This window comes from Leptidea sinapis, chromosome 13, assembly GCF_905404315.1.
Source record: "Leptidea sinapis chromosome 13, ilLepSina1.1, whole genome shotgun sequence".
NCBI classification, from domain to species: Eukaryota; Metazoa; Arthropoda; class Insecta; order Lepidoptera; family Pieridae; genus Leptidea; species Leptidea sinapis.
The window spans coordinates 4,361,986-4,380,192 of NC_066277.1; the positions used below are offsets into that span (position 1 = coordinate 4,361,986).

General features: G+C 36.4%; 1 protein-coding gene and 1 long non-coding RNA gene across 2 annotated transcripts in view; one reads left to right on the forward strand and one right to left on the reverse strand.

Annotated features, from left to right (window-relative positions):
- LOC126967401 (uncharacterized) overlaps positions 1-18,207 on the reverse strand; it is a 557,714-nt gene that overhangs the window by 180,511 nt on the left and 358,996 nt on the right. The gene's annotated exons all lie outside the window — the stretch shown is intronic.
- Positions 1,081-9,027, forward strand: LOC126967398 (uncharacterized). The gene is made up of 3 exons (XM_050811843.1): positions 1,081-1,331; positions 3,064-3,165; positions 8,599-9,027. The coding sequence occupies exons 1-3, from the start codon at positions 1,191-1,193 to the stop codon at positions 8,887-8,889; spliced, it is 534 nt and encodes a 177-aa protein (XP_050667800.1). The 5' UTR covers positions 1,081-1,190; the 3' UTR covers positions 8,890-9,027.

Sequence of the window (18,207 nt, forward strand, 5' to 3'; positions counted from 1 at the left end):
CATAACTCGTCATGACGGCAGACACTCTTTTTGAATTGTCAGACCACTTCTTCATTCGGGGCACAATGCCAATAACTCGCTAAATACAGCTTTGCTGATTTCGTGTTGCAGGGTAAGGAACTCTCTAATCCGTTCCCTTAAGACTTCGGAGTCCATCGGTGGCAAGCCTTAACTTAATTCGATTGGTCGCCAATCGCCTATCGAGCTTATCATCGAGGATCAAAAATGTCCTAACGGCGTTGTATATACGTAAACATTAACTTATAGAGTTTCATTCATTCAAAGTAACACCTTATTTCCTTGCAGTAATGTTCAAAGTATATTGCATACACTTATTAGAAGCTCAAACATGCGAATTGCGGACGTCTCTTTCGCACATATCGTCGGTGATTTATTTAGGAAAACATAACTTTGTTAATTTAAAGGGGCACTTACCTGAAATACGATACTAGAGTATCCATTTTAAGGTTGAATATGCTGCAGTTATTTGGACAGTTTTTTACTTAACACTTTGTGATTGCGTGGCGTAGTATTCAAAGTGCGGTGTAAACACAACTTAACGAAAAGTCTGCGTAGACAGAGTTTTGCTTAATACAATTTTTGAGCATGCTTGGGAGTCTATTTGTTTATTGTTACGTCAATGGATTGGCCTAACAAAATGGTTTTGAGCTGAAAAATGAGAATGAAATAATATTATATGAGTTTTTTTTTAATTTAGACAAGTCCTTTAAGCCGAACGTGAAATAAATTTACATTTATTATATTATAATAGATTCTGATATGAAAATTATAATAATATTGTATTATAATAATATTTTATTAAATTAAATTTATCATAATTTTAAGACTAATGGCAACACTGTGTTAAGCGGGAAAACTTTAGATTTTGTAGCAAATTTTTGAAATACGAATTTTATACCTAATATGGTAAAAAGACTAAAGCGTACGTTAAATATATTTTTGAGATCGTAAATAACAGATGTACGAAATATTATAACAAATCCATAACACACAGACAGTGAATGTCGCGCAGGTTAGTATCAGATGAATAAATCAATATCATCTGCACTGCGTAGTAATAAAAGAAATGACACAAGTAGAAGTTTAGCTCCATAGTTTAAAACTCAAGCTTCTGCTGCTGTGTAGAATGTAGATATAAAATAACGGCTCGTTTATATAAATTGTGCAATATGTCCCTAAAAGCATACGAAGATGCTTGCCTACGGGCGGAATTGTTTGGTCAACCGAAGCCGGATAGAGAGGAATTTTTAGAGAAACACAAATATTTGGATGTCAACGAGTTTGAGGATGTGGATATAAAAATCTCTGAGGTATTGTATTATACAAACACCGAGGATATATTTCAGTATTTTAAAAACAGTTCTTTGGCCTTTCTGCCTTTGCAGACTGATTGTAAAATTAATTCGTCAATTGCAGTATGATGTTAATACATTACTAGTTTAAATAATTATTTAATGCATTACATGAAATAAAATGAATTTATGAATTTCAATAAAATATATGTATCTTAATCTATGTTATCTGTCAGATTTGAATTTTTAGCTTATTACAAAAAAAAAAAATTAAAAGTACACAAAAAATAATTTTCAATAAGTTTATTAGGTATAATGTGATTACGAAACAATGCATTGTATTGTTAAAATCATAGGTTCTTTATGGTAATTTTTGTAAATATTTAATTGATAGAATGATATTGGTAAAACAAGAGTCATTTTTAAAATATCTTAAAATGCACTCTACGACTTCTTAATATAAAATATTTCTCTTTGTTAATCACACTGTACCTACCTACTATTTATAAAAAAATATTTTCTACTTTTTAGTTTTGTTTTTTATTCTTAAAATGATGATAGTTTCGTTCGAATAAATAATTGATATGCGGTGTGCGCACATTAGCTTAACACTAACGGGCATTGTACATAAAAAAAGTATATTATCCTGATGGTATTAAATTAATTAATTATTGTCGTTCCTTGATACGACGTGTGCAAAGTTTTAATTTAATACGACGTTTCAAAGAAGTTGAAAATCACATTCAAATATTCCGTTACAACGATACAGAAGTACAAACCAAGTTAATAAAAGCATATAAATTAAATTTGAAAACAAAATTTACGAACGTTGCGGGACTCGAACCCACGACCCACGACCCACGACCTCTCCCGTTCCGTGCGAGCGCTTTTCTGCTGAGTCAACCGTTTGAGTGACGTCACGTTCATAAATCTTGATAGTATTATATTAAGTTGCGGGCCGTTGGCCATCGTCAAAGTAACGACTGCCAGCGGTTTTGTGTCGGTGATGGTGTTGGTATCGCGTTCATGATGGTAATATAGTCGTTAAGGACTTAATACGTGTCGGGGTCGCCCCTGTATGTTATGACTTTGGTCCAGTAGGGTGTAAGCACATGACTCCCTCACCAAGTCGCGAGCAACCCGTAGTGTGAGTCCGGATAGTTTTATTGGTACCCGTAACTCAAACCACTAAACTAAACAATATTCGGTCTACCATAGCTAATAGATAATGGTTGAAAATAATTTATAGTTCTAAGTTATGTAAGTACTAGGTACGTACTTCAATACATTTACAATATTACATCTATTTATATAAAAATGAATTGCTGTTCGTTAGTCTCGCTAAAACTCGAGAACGGCTCGACCGATTTGGCTTATTTTGGCCTTGAATTACTTGTGGAAGTCCAGGGAAGGTTTAAAAGGTGAATAAATATGAAAGTGTTCGGAATCAAAACAATTTTGTTTTTCCTTTGATGTGGCCCCCGTCGTCCGATATTTGTTTTGTATTGACATATTTTCTATGAGAGAATTTATTGACGCACGGTTTGACAGTTCTGCTGTAAAACAATTTCATTACAACAACAGGGTGCATATTTTACGAAATAATTCTTGATGATATGAAATATTATTGACAAATTAATAAAAACCAATATATACAGGACAACGTCTGTCGGGTCAACTAGTTATTATAAAAAAAATATGTATGATTTGATATTATGATAATTGTCTTAACGTATTTTTCTGATTGTAGAACACAGCAATATTAAATGATGCCACGAGTGAAGCTAATGACGGATTAGGAGATTTTAATACACTACTAGCTACTACTCACAGCAAGCTTAACCGTCTTAAGGTACGTTATTATCGATATGCATACTGCTGATTAGCTTTGGTCAAGTATACTATATACATACAAATTACAATAAGGTAACGGCTTTAAAAATGGCAAGATACATAAAGATACAAATGAACGTGTGGCCTTAAATAAAGGATTGGTCTCCCCTGCGCTACAACTAAATACCGCACTAGCTAAGAACAATTTTTTGTTACGGCAACTATTAGATGCTTGTGTGCGTTGCATCTTGACACTCAATGGCATCTTTCAAATTTTGTTATATACGCTTCGTGTTATTTTACATTGAAATAAATAAAATACAAAATACTTACTGATGATATATGATCCCAGTGTCTTTCTTATTTCTTGTAGTATTATTAAGCTATTGCATAGCTTCTATCGCGGGCCTTGAGCGTGGGGACCGAATCCAGAAATTCCGTAACAAAAATAACCTAACACCCCCCACTAGATGTATATACATTTCGGCACTATCGTTACAGGTGCCGTGGAACAACGGTTATCACGTATGCTTCTTGTGCAGAAGGTCCCAGGTTCGAGCCTGGACTTCTTCTTTCATCTTGATTTTTTTATCACGTTTTTTTTAATTTTTATTATTATGACAAGCATTTTTATTTAGTTTCACCTGTCCCGTTGTCTGTCTGTAATCAAATCTTGTAAGTTAAATAATACTCACTTCCCATTTGCTTTTTTTTAAATTAATTTTATCAAAAAAAAAAAATACTGCATAAATAAAATAAATAAATAATTATAATTGCATAAGTTGATAAAAAATGCTATGCAATAGTCCCCGAGTGCCACACGTCTTTTTTTATAAAGTTTTAAAACGCAACCCGGCATTTTAGTTTCAATTATTAGCAAAGATTAACAGAACATGTGGTACGCCAACGTCACACATTATTTGGGACTGAATGGGTAAACCCATTTGAGCCTAGTAAAAATTGGCGTACTTTGCGACTTCGCTTGCGGTATCTTGTTGGAACACAGCGGAGACCAATCTACAATCTAAGCGTGTTGAGTATGGTTGAACCGCAGTCAACGCGCAGTTGCTCCAGCATAGTGAAACTCTCTAAGAAAAAGCGATTCATTGCTTGAATGAAACGTGCAGTTATTGATAGATTGACAGATGACGGCTATAATCTTGTAAAAAATGGAGATAGCCGAAATCCACAACGTTTTTAGCAACTGTTCGCTTTCAAACTTAGCCACATTATACTTCGTCGCCATATTATAATTACTATTTCAAACTTATATCAAATCTCACTGCACGTTTCATAATAAAGTAAATTTAAATTTTTACTTAGGCAGTCCTCTTATTACGTAGTATTTACATCCTCTTTGTGTTCCTTCTGGCACATGGTTAAAATCACACTTACTTTCTATTTTCGGTGAATAATAATTATTTTTATGATTTATCATAATATTGAAATGATCAATATTATGTAATATAGCCAAAAATGATCGTATAATATTTTATTTGCATTTAATTCGTAATAAAGAGTGTTATATAAAACACGTCTCATGAAATTCATTTATTCAGTTGCTTAGATTACACTGTTATCAGTGAAATTATGATCTGAGTATCGAGTCACATATTGACTTAAGGCGTAAGATAACGTTAGAAATCTTATTGTACTACGACTTAGGTGGAATGTAAGTTGAATTACATGTGATACTGCAGGGCATAGATATTTTTATACCAAGCTCTGTAGTACCGATCGGTGGCAGATCACAGCCCTGGTTCGATGCGTCAGTTAAGGCAGCATCTGACTGCAAAAAATAGGCGTATCGAACTTGGGTTGCGGCGCTGGACTCAAAGGATCCGAACTGCAAAGTTCTGAAGAGGAAATATAACCGTGCCTCCTGATTTTTAAAGAGGCAAATCGACCGTGCGAAATCGAAGCACGTCGTCAAAATTGGCGAGCAGCTTTCCAGTTACCCGACCGGAACACACAAGTTCTGGTCGTTGTCGAAAGCTGCTCTTGGTAACTTCAACCAGCCGTAATGCTGCCGTTGCACATGAGGAATGACACTCTGGCCCATACGACAAAAGAGAAAGCCGATCTCCTGTGCACTCTTTTTGCCTTCAACTCGATTCTTGACGACAACGGAAAAACACCGCCGACTATCCCGCGGTGTCAGAGCTCCATGCCTGAAGTACAGTTCAGACAGAAAACTGTTCGGCGAGCTCTGTTTTCGTTGGACGTCAGGAAGTCAAGCGGGCCGGATGGCATTTCTCCAATCGTGCTTAGAACGTGTGCCCCTGAGTTGACGCCGGTGCTAACGCGTTTATTCCGGCACTCTTATTCAAAAGGCGAAGTCAGCCCTTGTCCATCCGATCCAAAAAAAAGGTGACAGTTCGGATCAGGCAAACTACTGGCCTATTTCTATTGACCACGTGCAACGCAGAGCAGCTCGAATTGTCGGGGACCCAGTGCTCTGTGAACGGCTGGATCACTTGGCGTTGCGCAGAGATGTCACTTCATTGTGTGTCTTCTACCGCATTTATCACAAGGAGTGTTCCGAAGAGCTGTTTAACCTGATTCCTGCCGCCGAATTCCACCTTCGCATGACACGCCACAAGTTAGGATATCATCCCCACCATTGGATGTGTGGCGGTCTACAAAGTACACGGTCCTCGTACTACAAAGTTGTGGAATGAGCTTCCTTGTGCGGTGTATCCGGGAAGATACGACATGGGTACCTTCAAAAAAAGCGCGTGCACCTTCCTTAAACGCTCTTGTGATTCCTCTGGTGTTGCAAAAGAATGTTGGCGGCGGTGATCACTTAACACCAGGTGACCCGTACGCTGGTATGTCCTCGAATTCCATTAAAAAAAAAGTGTCCAAACTATGTCAGCATTCCTTTCTCAATCCTTGTCACAACATCTTCTATCAGACCACAGCGCGCTCGCATTAGCACATTCGGAATTCTATCAATCAGCCTCACCCCACACATACTACGCAGTGATCGCATCTCAACTGCGTTAATTCTGCTTTTATGATGCTTCTGCCAAAATTATTGTCATAGTAATTTAGACCATATTTCAAAGGCCCAGTTGTAGAATCTCGCACCGGCTGGAAAATAGAAAATAGTAATCGCAGCTCCGGCCACAGATGGAGTATTGATGTCATGTCTAACCAGAGTGCACCAACTCGATCCATTTAACCGTGTGCAACGGAGAGCTGCTCAAATTGTGAGACCCAGTGCTCTGTGATCGGCTCATCTGGGGTTGCGTAGAGACGTTGCTTCGTTGTGTGTCTTCTATCGTTTCACAAATTAGGATATCATCCCCACCATCTGGATCACCAACGCCTCACGTTCCACCACAGTGCGGTTTTCAAGGAACTTTTTTCCGTGTACAAGAAATCTGTGGAATGAGCTTCCTTGTGCGGTGTTTCCGGGACGATACGACATGGGTACCTTCAAAAAAAGCACATACACCTTCCCTTAAAGGCCGGCAATGCTCCTGTAATTCTTCTGGTGTTGCAAGTGTATGTGGCGGTGATCACTTAACACCAGATGACCCATACGCTCGTTTGTACTCCTTTTCCACAAAAAAATAAAAAATAGTTAGTAAATGATGTCCTACATAAAACCTCATCGTTTTCATTATAATTATTACACCGCAATCTATAAACATGGTCAGTTCTGATAACTGACCACACTTTTTTATGACAGTTATCAAGCGTCCAGACTTGAATCAAAGAGGATGTAAATACTACATAATAAGAGGCGAGACTGCTTAAGTAAAAATTGAAATTTAGTTCAGTATGAAACGTGTAGTGATTTGACATAAGTTTCAAAATAGTAGTAAGTACAGTATGGCGATTGGCGACGAAGTATAACCGAGATAAGTGTGAAAGCAAACAGTTGCATAAAACGTTTTTGATTTCAGCCATCTCCGTTTTTACAAGATTATAGCCGTCATCTGTCAATCTATCAATAACTGCACGTGTCATACAATCAAGTGAATCGCTTTTTACTTAGAGAGTTTCGCTGGGCTGAATTGAGCTTAGCACAGAATGCCAACTAGGTAGGTGCACAAGCGACGTCTTTTTCTGCCACCAAACAGTACTGTGTAAGCACTATTTGCATTTCGGTTTGAAGGGTGCCGTAGCTAATAAATTTATTCGCCTACTGAGATATACATGTTAATACTATGTCTCAATCGCTCAGAATATGGATTTTCAAGAATCCTGTGCGGCAGTAGTGGACAACTAGCCGTATAAAGTACGATTAGATAAAGTTACTTCTCTCGCCACTAAGGGTACATAACTTAGAGCTGAGTTGATGTGCGATAGAACCCCACTTAAGCCAATATTAAATCGCATTTTATCGGCAGCATTGGAGGGTTTCAGAAAGTCGTTAATTCAAAAAAACTAGCTCTTTTCATGAGAAAATCTAATCATATTATTCACACCGTGCGACCATGGGTCTAGCTTGATTGCAAATGATTAGGAATCAATAATTTCTACATTTAATCGCAATCCTAAAATTGTGATCGATAATTATTATTAAAATCCATATTTTCCTACTTTTGATATTTAAATAAGCGGTGTAAAACATTTTGGTATCTCTTGTTTTAAACCATCTATGGAATGACGTGTTACTATTGTATGGATTTTCAATTTTAATATAAATATATTGAAATGAAAATTCAGGATCGATTGATGGATGATATAAAATTTGGATATTAATGATCAATTAATCAGGCTTGAGTTAAACTTTACCGCCCTTTAATTTGTTTACTTTTTTTATCTAAGAGCAAGGGCAAGAGCCTCACGGGATAGGGAGAGGTCAACCGCCCATGAACATCCGCAACAACAGGTGTGTCATGCGTTGCCGCCCTTTAAGGTGGTATGCTTTTTTCTTGAAGGTCCCTAAGTTGTATCTGTTCAGGAAAACCGCAGCCGGTAATTGATTCCACAAAGTGGCTGTGCGAGGCAAGAAATTTTTAACAAAACGCGCGGTTGTCGGACGTCTACGTGAGGGTAGTTTGCATGTTATGTCCGGTGGTGGAATTCGGCCGCTGGAATCAACCCGAACAGCTCCTCTGAGCACTCCCCGTGATAAATGCGTAGGTTCTCACACATTCTCAGGTTGTGGCTCAATTTCCCAATATGCAAATATTGGGGTTGAGCAGGTTATCAACTGTAAAGTAGATCCTGTAGATGAAGCCACAATCTGAGAGTTGAACAAAGCAAACAGAATTTTATAACGAGGTGGTACTCGAACGGTTGGCTCAGTTGGTTAGAGCACCGGCACGGAACGCCGGAGGTCGTGGGTTCGAGTCCCGCATCGTTCATAAAATTTTGTTTTTCAAATTTTATTTGTGTATTAATCCTAGAAGTGAGGGTTATCACTTTAAAAACATAACATATTGTTTAGCATAGTTATTTGCTTATTAATTTATGATACCTTTTTTTGCAGGGTGTCTGCGGAACCGTCACCAACTATTTTAGGGTTAAAATGTCGACAAAAGACTTATCATATTCTAGTGAACCAAGCTATGTCGGTCAAACAAACTTCGACAAAGATTTTGTGGCAGGAACAAGTTCCGATTTTTCGACTGTCAACACTGGCTTGGGACCCAGAGACAATGAAATGTCAATGAGCGCGGGAAAGCGACAACATGGCGGCGACATTAACACCGCAATTGAGGATTTGAAAACAATGCAAAAGGCTGAAAATAGTTTTTCATTTGGAGGGTTATTGCAATGAATAGTAATCTAATTAAATAACAAGTTAATTTATTTGTGATAAAAAAGTTTCGCGGGCAACGAATACTTTAGAATATATTTGAAGTTGTAAAATCTGTTACTTATTATTATTAACGACTTTTATATTGCTATATAAATTGTAGTATAAATTTAAATGCTGTATGGATCAAATCCAAAATAATATTTGAATTGTATTACGAAGCTTTTAAAAATACTTTAAAAATAATATATAATAAAAAAACAGACGTTGTCCTGTACACATGTTTTAAATTTGAAAAAGCAGTTCACTAACATACACATGAGCAGGAGAATTATATTATGTGCGGCGGAATTCAGAATCTAAACCAATCTCAAATTCACTGAAACAAACAAAAAAGTCATCAAAATCAGTCCAGCCGTTTAGGAGGTAGTTTAATTGTGAATCTAAACCATTTTCGAATCCACCTGAAGACACACACCAATCTCAAATTCACTGGAACACACAAATTATCATCAAAATCGGTCCAGCCGTTTAGGAGGTAGTTCAATTGTGAATCTAAACCATTCTCGAATCCACCTGAATACACACAGAAAGTTTCATTAGAATCAGTCCAGCCGTCTAGGAGGAGTTCAGTGACATACACACGCACACAAGAACTATATATATATAAAGATACTTATATATTATTTATAATCGCTTATATTATGACAGAATACCTTTATTTATTTACGGTGTGTGTGGATGATGCAGTTACTGTACTCAATAACTTTTGTATTAATTTACATTTACTTTTTTGACTTACTCGTGTAAGGCATTGACTATTTGAGGTTTGAGTATGTTTGTTGCATAATTTTACATATTATATTGTAATTGAAATTATTTGTAAATCGATGGAAATGTAAATATTGATATAAAAGAGTGGCAATGAGTTTCTTGCTACTTCTTCTCATTACCTCTACCCTTTACGAAGTAGCGGTTGATTCAATAAGAAAAATATTGTTTTGACATTCATAAGTGTCATTCCCGTGACCTACATGAATAAAGTGATTTTGATTTGATTTGTTTTGATAGGAAATTGCTTATAAGTAATTATATTTTTACAGTGAGAATATTTTTAATTATGCTGTGATTCTAGTGTGTAAGTGTTCTCTTTCCAATACTTTTTATATTGATACTAATTATATCGTTGGCTTGAATTTAATATGCATATAATAGCATGTTGAAGTTATTGAAGCAATTGTAAAATAATAAAAGAACATTCATATATACATGTCATCAAAAATGGGAATTGAATTACTTAATCAGGCCTAGATAATATAAATATATATATACCAGCAGCGAAAATAAATTGTGCATACTTATGTACTAATACAAATTTTTCGAAAATATATCACGTAGACAGTAGACAGTGACAGGAAGTATATAAAAAAATAATTTTCTTAATTGACGGTGAAGGCTAAGTAGCACAATCTTAGAAAATTAACATTATACTTTTCTAAGGGCGATTCCTCAAGCCGACTGGTCCTCGTAGGGGAAAATGACTAGGACCCTCTAAAGAAAAAAGATGTACCTACATGTTACGTTTAATGTGATATCTCTACGAACTAGAAATGGTCATAGAGGAATTAAAATTTCTATTTTATTTTTACATCGAATTCAGTAGAACCCTATTCAAAGAATTTTGATTGTTTAATTTTTAATTTAATAATCTTCACCTTTTAGATATATTATACTGAATTTGAATGCATTAGCTATTATATTAAGTACTAGCTAAAATATTAAACATAGTAAAAAAGAATTTCAAAAATATTTAACGAATTTCGTTGATGGCAAACAATAATAAGGAACTAAAAGCGTCCTACACCAATCGGTTATGTAAAAAAACCCAACATTGATCTCCCAATCAAGGGTAAACAAAAAGTGGAGTGCATCAACCATGAAGCTCTGTTATATAAGATCAGACAATAATTCTATTACGACCTATTATTGGCAAAACGAATCGCCGCAATGTTACTAGTATTTGTTATAATTTCTCAAATATTCGTTAGTTCTCTTGCAAGCCCTTATCATAGATATCCCTTCACATTCCTTTTGGACGTGGGTAATGAAGAACTCGGTAAAGCCAACTCTGAACAGATTAAAGTTTCTGTACCTGGAGGAAATCTTGCTTTAAAATACCCTGCTAACGGAAATGGTGATATTATTGGACATATTCGAGTGACTGGTATCGACTTTGGTACTGAACTTAAAGTAAGCATTGCTGAAGGTGGTCCTGGATATAGGTACGTTGTTTTAGTTCTAATGGGTAAACCAAATATGCAATATGATACAGTTATTACAATACAGACTTTACAAGACGATGACAATGAAATACAAGCTAGCGATAATAATATAAATGCTGGCGAAAGCTACCAAGTTGATGAAGATATTGATGATTCAAATGACAGTGCGGAAGATACAAATGAATATAATATAGAAACTAAAGCCATGCAAGCAAACAGTGAAATAGCAAGGTTGAATAAGTATGTGAGAGAACAATACGACGAAAGTAATAGTCGTGAATCTATGTCATTTTCTAATAAAAATAATGAAAATGATGAAGAATTTGATGGTCAGAAAGACTTTGATCGTTCTGAGGAAGATGATTCTTTAGTGTCACATTCTAATAAGAATTCCGATGAGGTTATACTATTAAGAACGACTAAGTATGGCAAATATGATGCATTTATACCTAGAATTTTAGGTGGACTTAGAATATATCCTCAAGCTGCTGTCCCTCAAGATCAAGGGTATCAAGCGATCAATGACATCGAACACGTTGATGATGATGATGATGGTCCAAAGGTTCAAAGTGTAAATGATTTCAACAACAATATTGAAAGCGAAAATGTTTCACCTGTTGAATATTAATGTGAAATTCAATACAATATTATGTTATGTTATTAGTTTTCGTAACAGTATTTAGTTAATAAAAAATGTGAATCATTTATCTGTTATTTTAGGATACCCAATGATATTATAGTATACTTTTAAATATAATTGAGGATACCGAATTTATTCCATTAAAATCCATAACCCTTTTTACAATTACTGGTAAGCTGTCAAACAAAGAGATATGAAAAGGATCTCAAAAGTTGGTTTTTTTTTTTCAAATATTTGGTTTAACAATTTAAAGTAAATTTATTTAAGTTTTCATACCTGAGAGAACCTGCCTGAGAGAAAAAAATGTCACGAGATGTCAAACAAGTCCATTAAGTGGTCCATAGTAAGTAATAAAAATAGATTAAAAAAAACTAAGAAACACGGTTTGGTTGAATAGAATAAATAATGGTTGAGTTTTGAAATGAACATCAATTCCTGCCTTATAGACAATAGATTGAAAAAGTATATAACTTAACGGAAATCTTATTTTACAAATAAAAAAATGGAATAATTTATGATATTAATGTATTTTCATGGGTCCTCGATAAATCTATGAAGTTTGAACGAAATCTGGCCGTATAAAGTGGGTCTAAATCGCGCCCGAATGAATCGGTTCATCATCTTGTCAATTTGTTAGAATAGAAAAAAAACGGTATAATAGCTATAAAGAGCTGATTTCACCAATGAAATAGAACGCAGTTATGGCCGAACACATTTAAATGCTGACCACCGAATTTTATGCGCATATCATATATCGCATTCAAGAGCTTTCACAGTCTTTATAGTAATATAAACAATAGATAATACTCTATAGTATTTAATCTTAATTGGTGAAATCTGGGGCTTAGAACTAACGTAACAGTTACGAGTAGTTTTGTCGCATCTTTTCGAGTATTGTGTGCGATGTACCTATTCGCAAACGTCACCTAATTTTTGTTAATTTTTCTCTCCAAGATAACATAAATCGGACTGAGGTGTAAAATGTAAATGGAATCTGCACAACCTTTCAATCAATGCATGCAAGATTGCAAGTAGGTATATTCGAAGATACATTTAAATTGATCAGCACGTGATTTAGCAAATACTTAGAATATCTCGAGTTAATGCTAATAATGAATATAATAAACATGGTTTAAATAGCGTAATAAAATAAGCCGCTAGCATGAGAAAAAACACAACCAGGACAATTTGCGGAAATTTTCTAGCAGGCGTTAACTTTTTTAATTATTGTCATATTTTTGTTTGTAATTTATCTATTTATATCAGTATTTAATACAAACATTATAGCCCGGGTGAGATCGGGACCAATTTCTAGTACGAGGTAAATGATAAATTAATGATATTTTAAAACAAATAGACAAATTTTCATACAAATAAAGATACCAAATTTGTAGCAGTAGTAAGTGTACCTAACTGTGTCTACTTTTTTATGGAACAAGAGGACAAACGTGCGTACGCATTATCTGATGTCATTTGACCACCGCCTCTCACACTTCCCTGCAACACAGGAATCACAGGAGCGTGTCCGGCCTTTAAGGAAAGTGTACTTATTTTATTTAAATTTAAGGTACCCACGTCGTATCGTCCTTGGAACACCGCACAAGGGAAGCTCATTTGACAGTTTGGTTGTACGTGGACTAAAAGTTCCTCCACGTGGTGAGGGCGATATCCAAATTTGTGGGGTGCGTGGAATTCGGTGGCTGGAATCGGATCAAACAGCTGTACGGAATAGTCCCCGTGATAAATGCGGCAGAATTCACACCGTGTGTGCGTTACGTGGGGACGTCGCTTTATTAAGGTGCGTACAGACTGGTGAAACGTAACATGAAATGTATCATTCTACCTTTCATTGCAAGTTCGCTGCAACCGTGGACGCATAACGCGTTCATACCGCGCATTCACTACGAACTTCCAGCGTACGTCTGGAGGTCTACTTGCAAAATCGAACGATATATTCGGAACGATACGATAATACTCCGAATATATCGCACCTACCCTACTCTAATAAATGTTCGCATTCCATATCGCTTATCGTAACAACATCGTAACTATAAACTAATATTTTGATTTTTTACGATGTTAGAGTGAATGAATGAAGCGCAAACCTTGAAAAACTAAATATTATATGTGCGATGTCGCTGTTGAGTGTCAAAAGTCAAAACATTAGTTTAGGCGCTAAGGACCATGCCAGACTCTGAACCACCAGTTTGGTATCATTTACACAAAATGTTAATATTAAAAAATTATGTAATGAATATAATATGAGCATATAAAATTGAATAAATAATACAAAACTTGCGGATAATAAAATGTAACTAAACCCTTCTCGTCGACTTCCTATTTCTCAGGTGGCCATTTGCATTACTTTCTACGCATGAACGATCAACAAAATGACTTAAATATCTTGGTAGTAAAAAATCCTGTTGAATAGTAAATCACATATTATTATTTTAATAATATTTATTAAGTGTGTATATTGTATGGTAAATATATCTATACAACTTGAAACGATAATAGCAACGACATTTAATTATTTTTATTATTTTTCAAATTCGAATATTCGTCTCTGACATTTTCAACTAAGAGTAGGGCTAGGACTTAGGACCGATAATATCGAAAAACTTTTCGTTCGTTCAATCATCGTATTCAACATTGAATACGATGTAACTAAGAGTAGGATTCGACACGAATAATGCCACGATATATCGAATATCGATTTTAGGAGTAGGCCCCCTGTTTCCGTCATTCGGCCGTGAACGCGCCTCTATATGTTCGTTCGAAAAGCCGACAAATCACGAGACGCTCCATGCGTGGCTCGTAATGCTCGTAGCGTGCGCGTGAAATGCTCATTTTGCGCACACAAGACGTCCAAACTATGAGAAATTGTTACAAAGTGTGTTACTTTTTATGATAAATTGCGGCGATGTGTGATAGGGTGGACTAGCGGCTATAGCAATTAATTAAAACGTAAATAATACTTTAAAACATTGTGTTTACTTGTATATGACAAAATATAATACATAATGACACCGCACATCAAAAGCAAAAGGACATAGATGGCCCCCGCGTAATATTAGTTTTGGATCCATACGTATGCGTGGAGGTTATAATGATAACCCTAATGCCACACATAAAAGTAGCACAAAAACATTGGGAAATTGTTTTGCCACATAGAAATTAAATCGTTAAAATCAGGATACTGTGTGCTAAAGAATACGAACACGAAACACTAGAAAACGTCAGTATATTTATGTGTGTGTGTTCTTCTTCACTGCAATTATGCAGTGAAGTGGGAAAACCTCGCCTTAATATTAATTAAGGCGAGGTTTTCCCAACACTTTGGGCAAAAAGCGCTCGAACGTATATATCTATAGCGTTAGATATACGTTCGACGCGGGCATGGCTGAGACACGAGCCGAGCGATGCGGGTCAACAACCCCACCCCGGAAGGACTGCGTAATATTTTATAAAACTTATAGTTGCGGAATAGTACGAATTGTTGTGATATTTTTATGAATTTTGAAGTGAAACTTTTAAAATTTAAATTTTTTACAAATGAAGCGGAATAGGGGGTCACGGAAATTTGAGACGTTTTTGTTCAAGAAGGGGAGGGGGTTTTTGTTCAAGGGAGAGAGCGATTGACACCGATTGAGGGAGAGTATTTCTTACTCTCGGGCTTCCCTACTAGCCTTGTATTGTGCAGGTTTAGCGTGCGGCCGCAAGTAAGTAGAACATCTTCCCTACTAGCCTTGTATCGTGCAGGTTTTTCTTTTAAATCCAAGATGGCCGCCGCGCAAAATTATGATTTCAATAATTTAGATATCGACCCAAGGTTATCGAGGATGCAGAGAATGAATTTGAGATAATTTTTGAAATCCAAGATGGCCGCTGTGCAAATTTATGATTTCAACAATATGCATATCGGATCCGAGGTTTTCAAGAGTGCAGAGAATGAATTTGGGATCATTTTAGTAATCCACGGTGGCCCACCATATTGTTGAAATCATAATTTTGCGCGGCGGCCATCTTGGATTTCAAAAATGATCACAAATTCGTTCTCTGCACCCTCAAGAACCTCGTATACGATACCCATTTTGCTGTAATCATAATTTTGTGCGGTGGCCATCTTGGATTTCAAAAATGATCCAAAATTCGTTCTCGGCACCCTCGAGAACCTCGGATATGATACCCATATTGTTGAAATCATAATTTTGCGCGGCGGCCAACTTGGATTTCAAAAATGATCCCAAATTCGTTCTCTGCACCCTCGAGAACCCCGGATACCATACCCATATTGTTGATATCATAATTTTACGCGGCGGCCATCTTGGATTTCAAAAATGATCCCAAATTCGTTCTCTGCACCCTCGAGAACCTCGGACACGATACCCATATTGATGAAATCATAATTTTGCGAGGCGGCCACCTTGGATTTCATAAATGATCACAAATTCGTTCTCTGCACCCTCAAGAACCTCGTATACGATACCCATTTTGCTGTAATCATAATTTTGTGCGGCGGCCATCTTGGATTTCAAAAATGATCCAAAATTCGTTCTCGGCACCCTCGAGAACCTCGGATATGATACCCATATTATTGAAATAATAATTTTGCGCGGCGGCCAACTTGGATTTCAAAAATGATCCCAAATTCGTTCTCTGCACCCTCGAGAACCCCGGATACGATACCCATATTGTTGATATCATAATTTTACGCGGCGGCCATCTTGGATTTCAAAAATGATCCCAAATTCGTTCTCTGCACCCTCGAGAACCTCGGACACGATACCCATATTGATGAAATCATAATTTTGCGAGGCGGCCACCTTGGATTTCATAAATGATCACAAATTCGTTCTCTGCACCCTCAAGAACCTCGGATACGATACCCATATTGTTGAAATCATAATTTTACGCGGCGGCCATCTTGGATTTCAAAAATGATCCCAAATTAGTTCTCTGCACCCTCGAGAACCTCGGATACGATACCCATATTGTTGAAATCATAATTTTGCGCAGCGGCCATCTTGGATTTAAAAAATGATCCCAAATTCGTTCTCTGCACCCTCGAGAACCTCGGCTACGATACCCATATTGTTGAAATCATAATTTTGCGCGGCGGCCATCTTAGATTTCAAAAATGATCCCAAATTACTTCTCTGCACCTTCGAGAACCTTGGATACGATACCCATATTGTTGAAAAAATAATTTTGCGTGGCGGCCATCTTGGATTTCAAAAATGATCCAAAATTAGTTCTCTGCTGCCTCGAGAATCTCGGATACGATATCCATAATGTTGAAATCATAATTTTGAGCGTAATATAACATTTCTCTCATACGTCGATAAAAAAGATTTACTTCAAAAATGCATAAAAAATATCACAGTAATTCCGTACTCTAGCGCAACTGTAAGTTTTAAAAAATATTACGCGGTCCTTCCGCGGCGGTCGTTGACCAGCATCGCTCGGTTCGTTCTCAGCCATGTCCGACGCCCGTGTCCATGGTACCTATCGAATCTTACGTTCGAGCGATTTTCACCTAAAGTTTTGGGAAAACCTCGCCTTAAGCGACGTCCCTACGCATTGCCAGGCTATCTAGCATGTCATAGTCAAATCCCATTCCACTATCATCTAAACAGAGGACTCTATAGCAGTTTCTTCCAGTACTTGTCGACCATATCTGCATTGCCCATGTATACGGCATCTGCATAGCAATGCATGTTGGAGGCGTCCAAAATATCATATCACATAGTGCTCTAACTGTATAAACTCTTTGAAAGCCTAAATGATGTGAGTTTCGATAGGAGCACATATTGCCATACACGACGGCCAGGACTTTTCCCTTGCTTTCGATAGCTGCCGTCGTGTTGGTATTATACGAAAATAAAATAATATAAGCCCTGTCTAAGGGATGCCTCAAATATAAGAACAAAGAAGATCAGGTTCGGGTGAGAACGTTTGTGAAAAATGTATAATGGTGTGTCACAAGAAGAAGAGCCAAAGGTTGTTGATAAAAAGTTTAATTACCTTATTTTAATACGTAACGCGTACTTCTGATGAGTTTTCATACATAGCCTACATACGATTCTCTATCATAATCTAATCTAAAAATATTAAAAGTGAACCTAATTATTAAAATAAGCATTTACAACAAACCATAAACTACAATGTACTCAGCTACAATTAGCAAATTGGCTACAGCAAGAAAGAGAATAAGGAAAAAAGCTATTTTTTAAAACCTTGTAGTACAAAAGAAATCACTCAAAGTCATATAAACAACTCGTGTCCGACATCATTCGTAAAGGAACAAAGAGAATGTAAATACTACGTAATATCAGTAAATAAATATCTATATGCAGCCACAACCTGAGAGTTGAACAAAATATACCAAGATTTATGATCGATGCGTTACTCGGA

Coding starts and splice junctions, on each gene's coding strand:
- LOC126967398 (XM_050811843.1), top strand. CDS start 1,191: ATGTCCCTAAAAGCATACGAAGATGCTTGCCTACGGGCGGAATTGTTT. Junction 1,332..3,063: donor TGGATATAAAAATCTCTGAG/GTATTGTATTAT, acceptor TTCTGATTGTAG/AACACAGCAATATTAAATGA. Junction 3,166..8,598: donor GCAAGCTTAACCGTCTTAAG/GTACGTTATTAT, acceptor CTTTTTTTGCAG/GGTGTCTGCGGAACCGTCAC.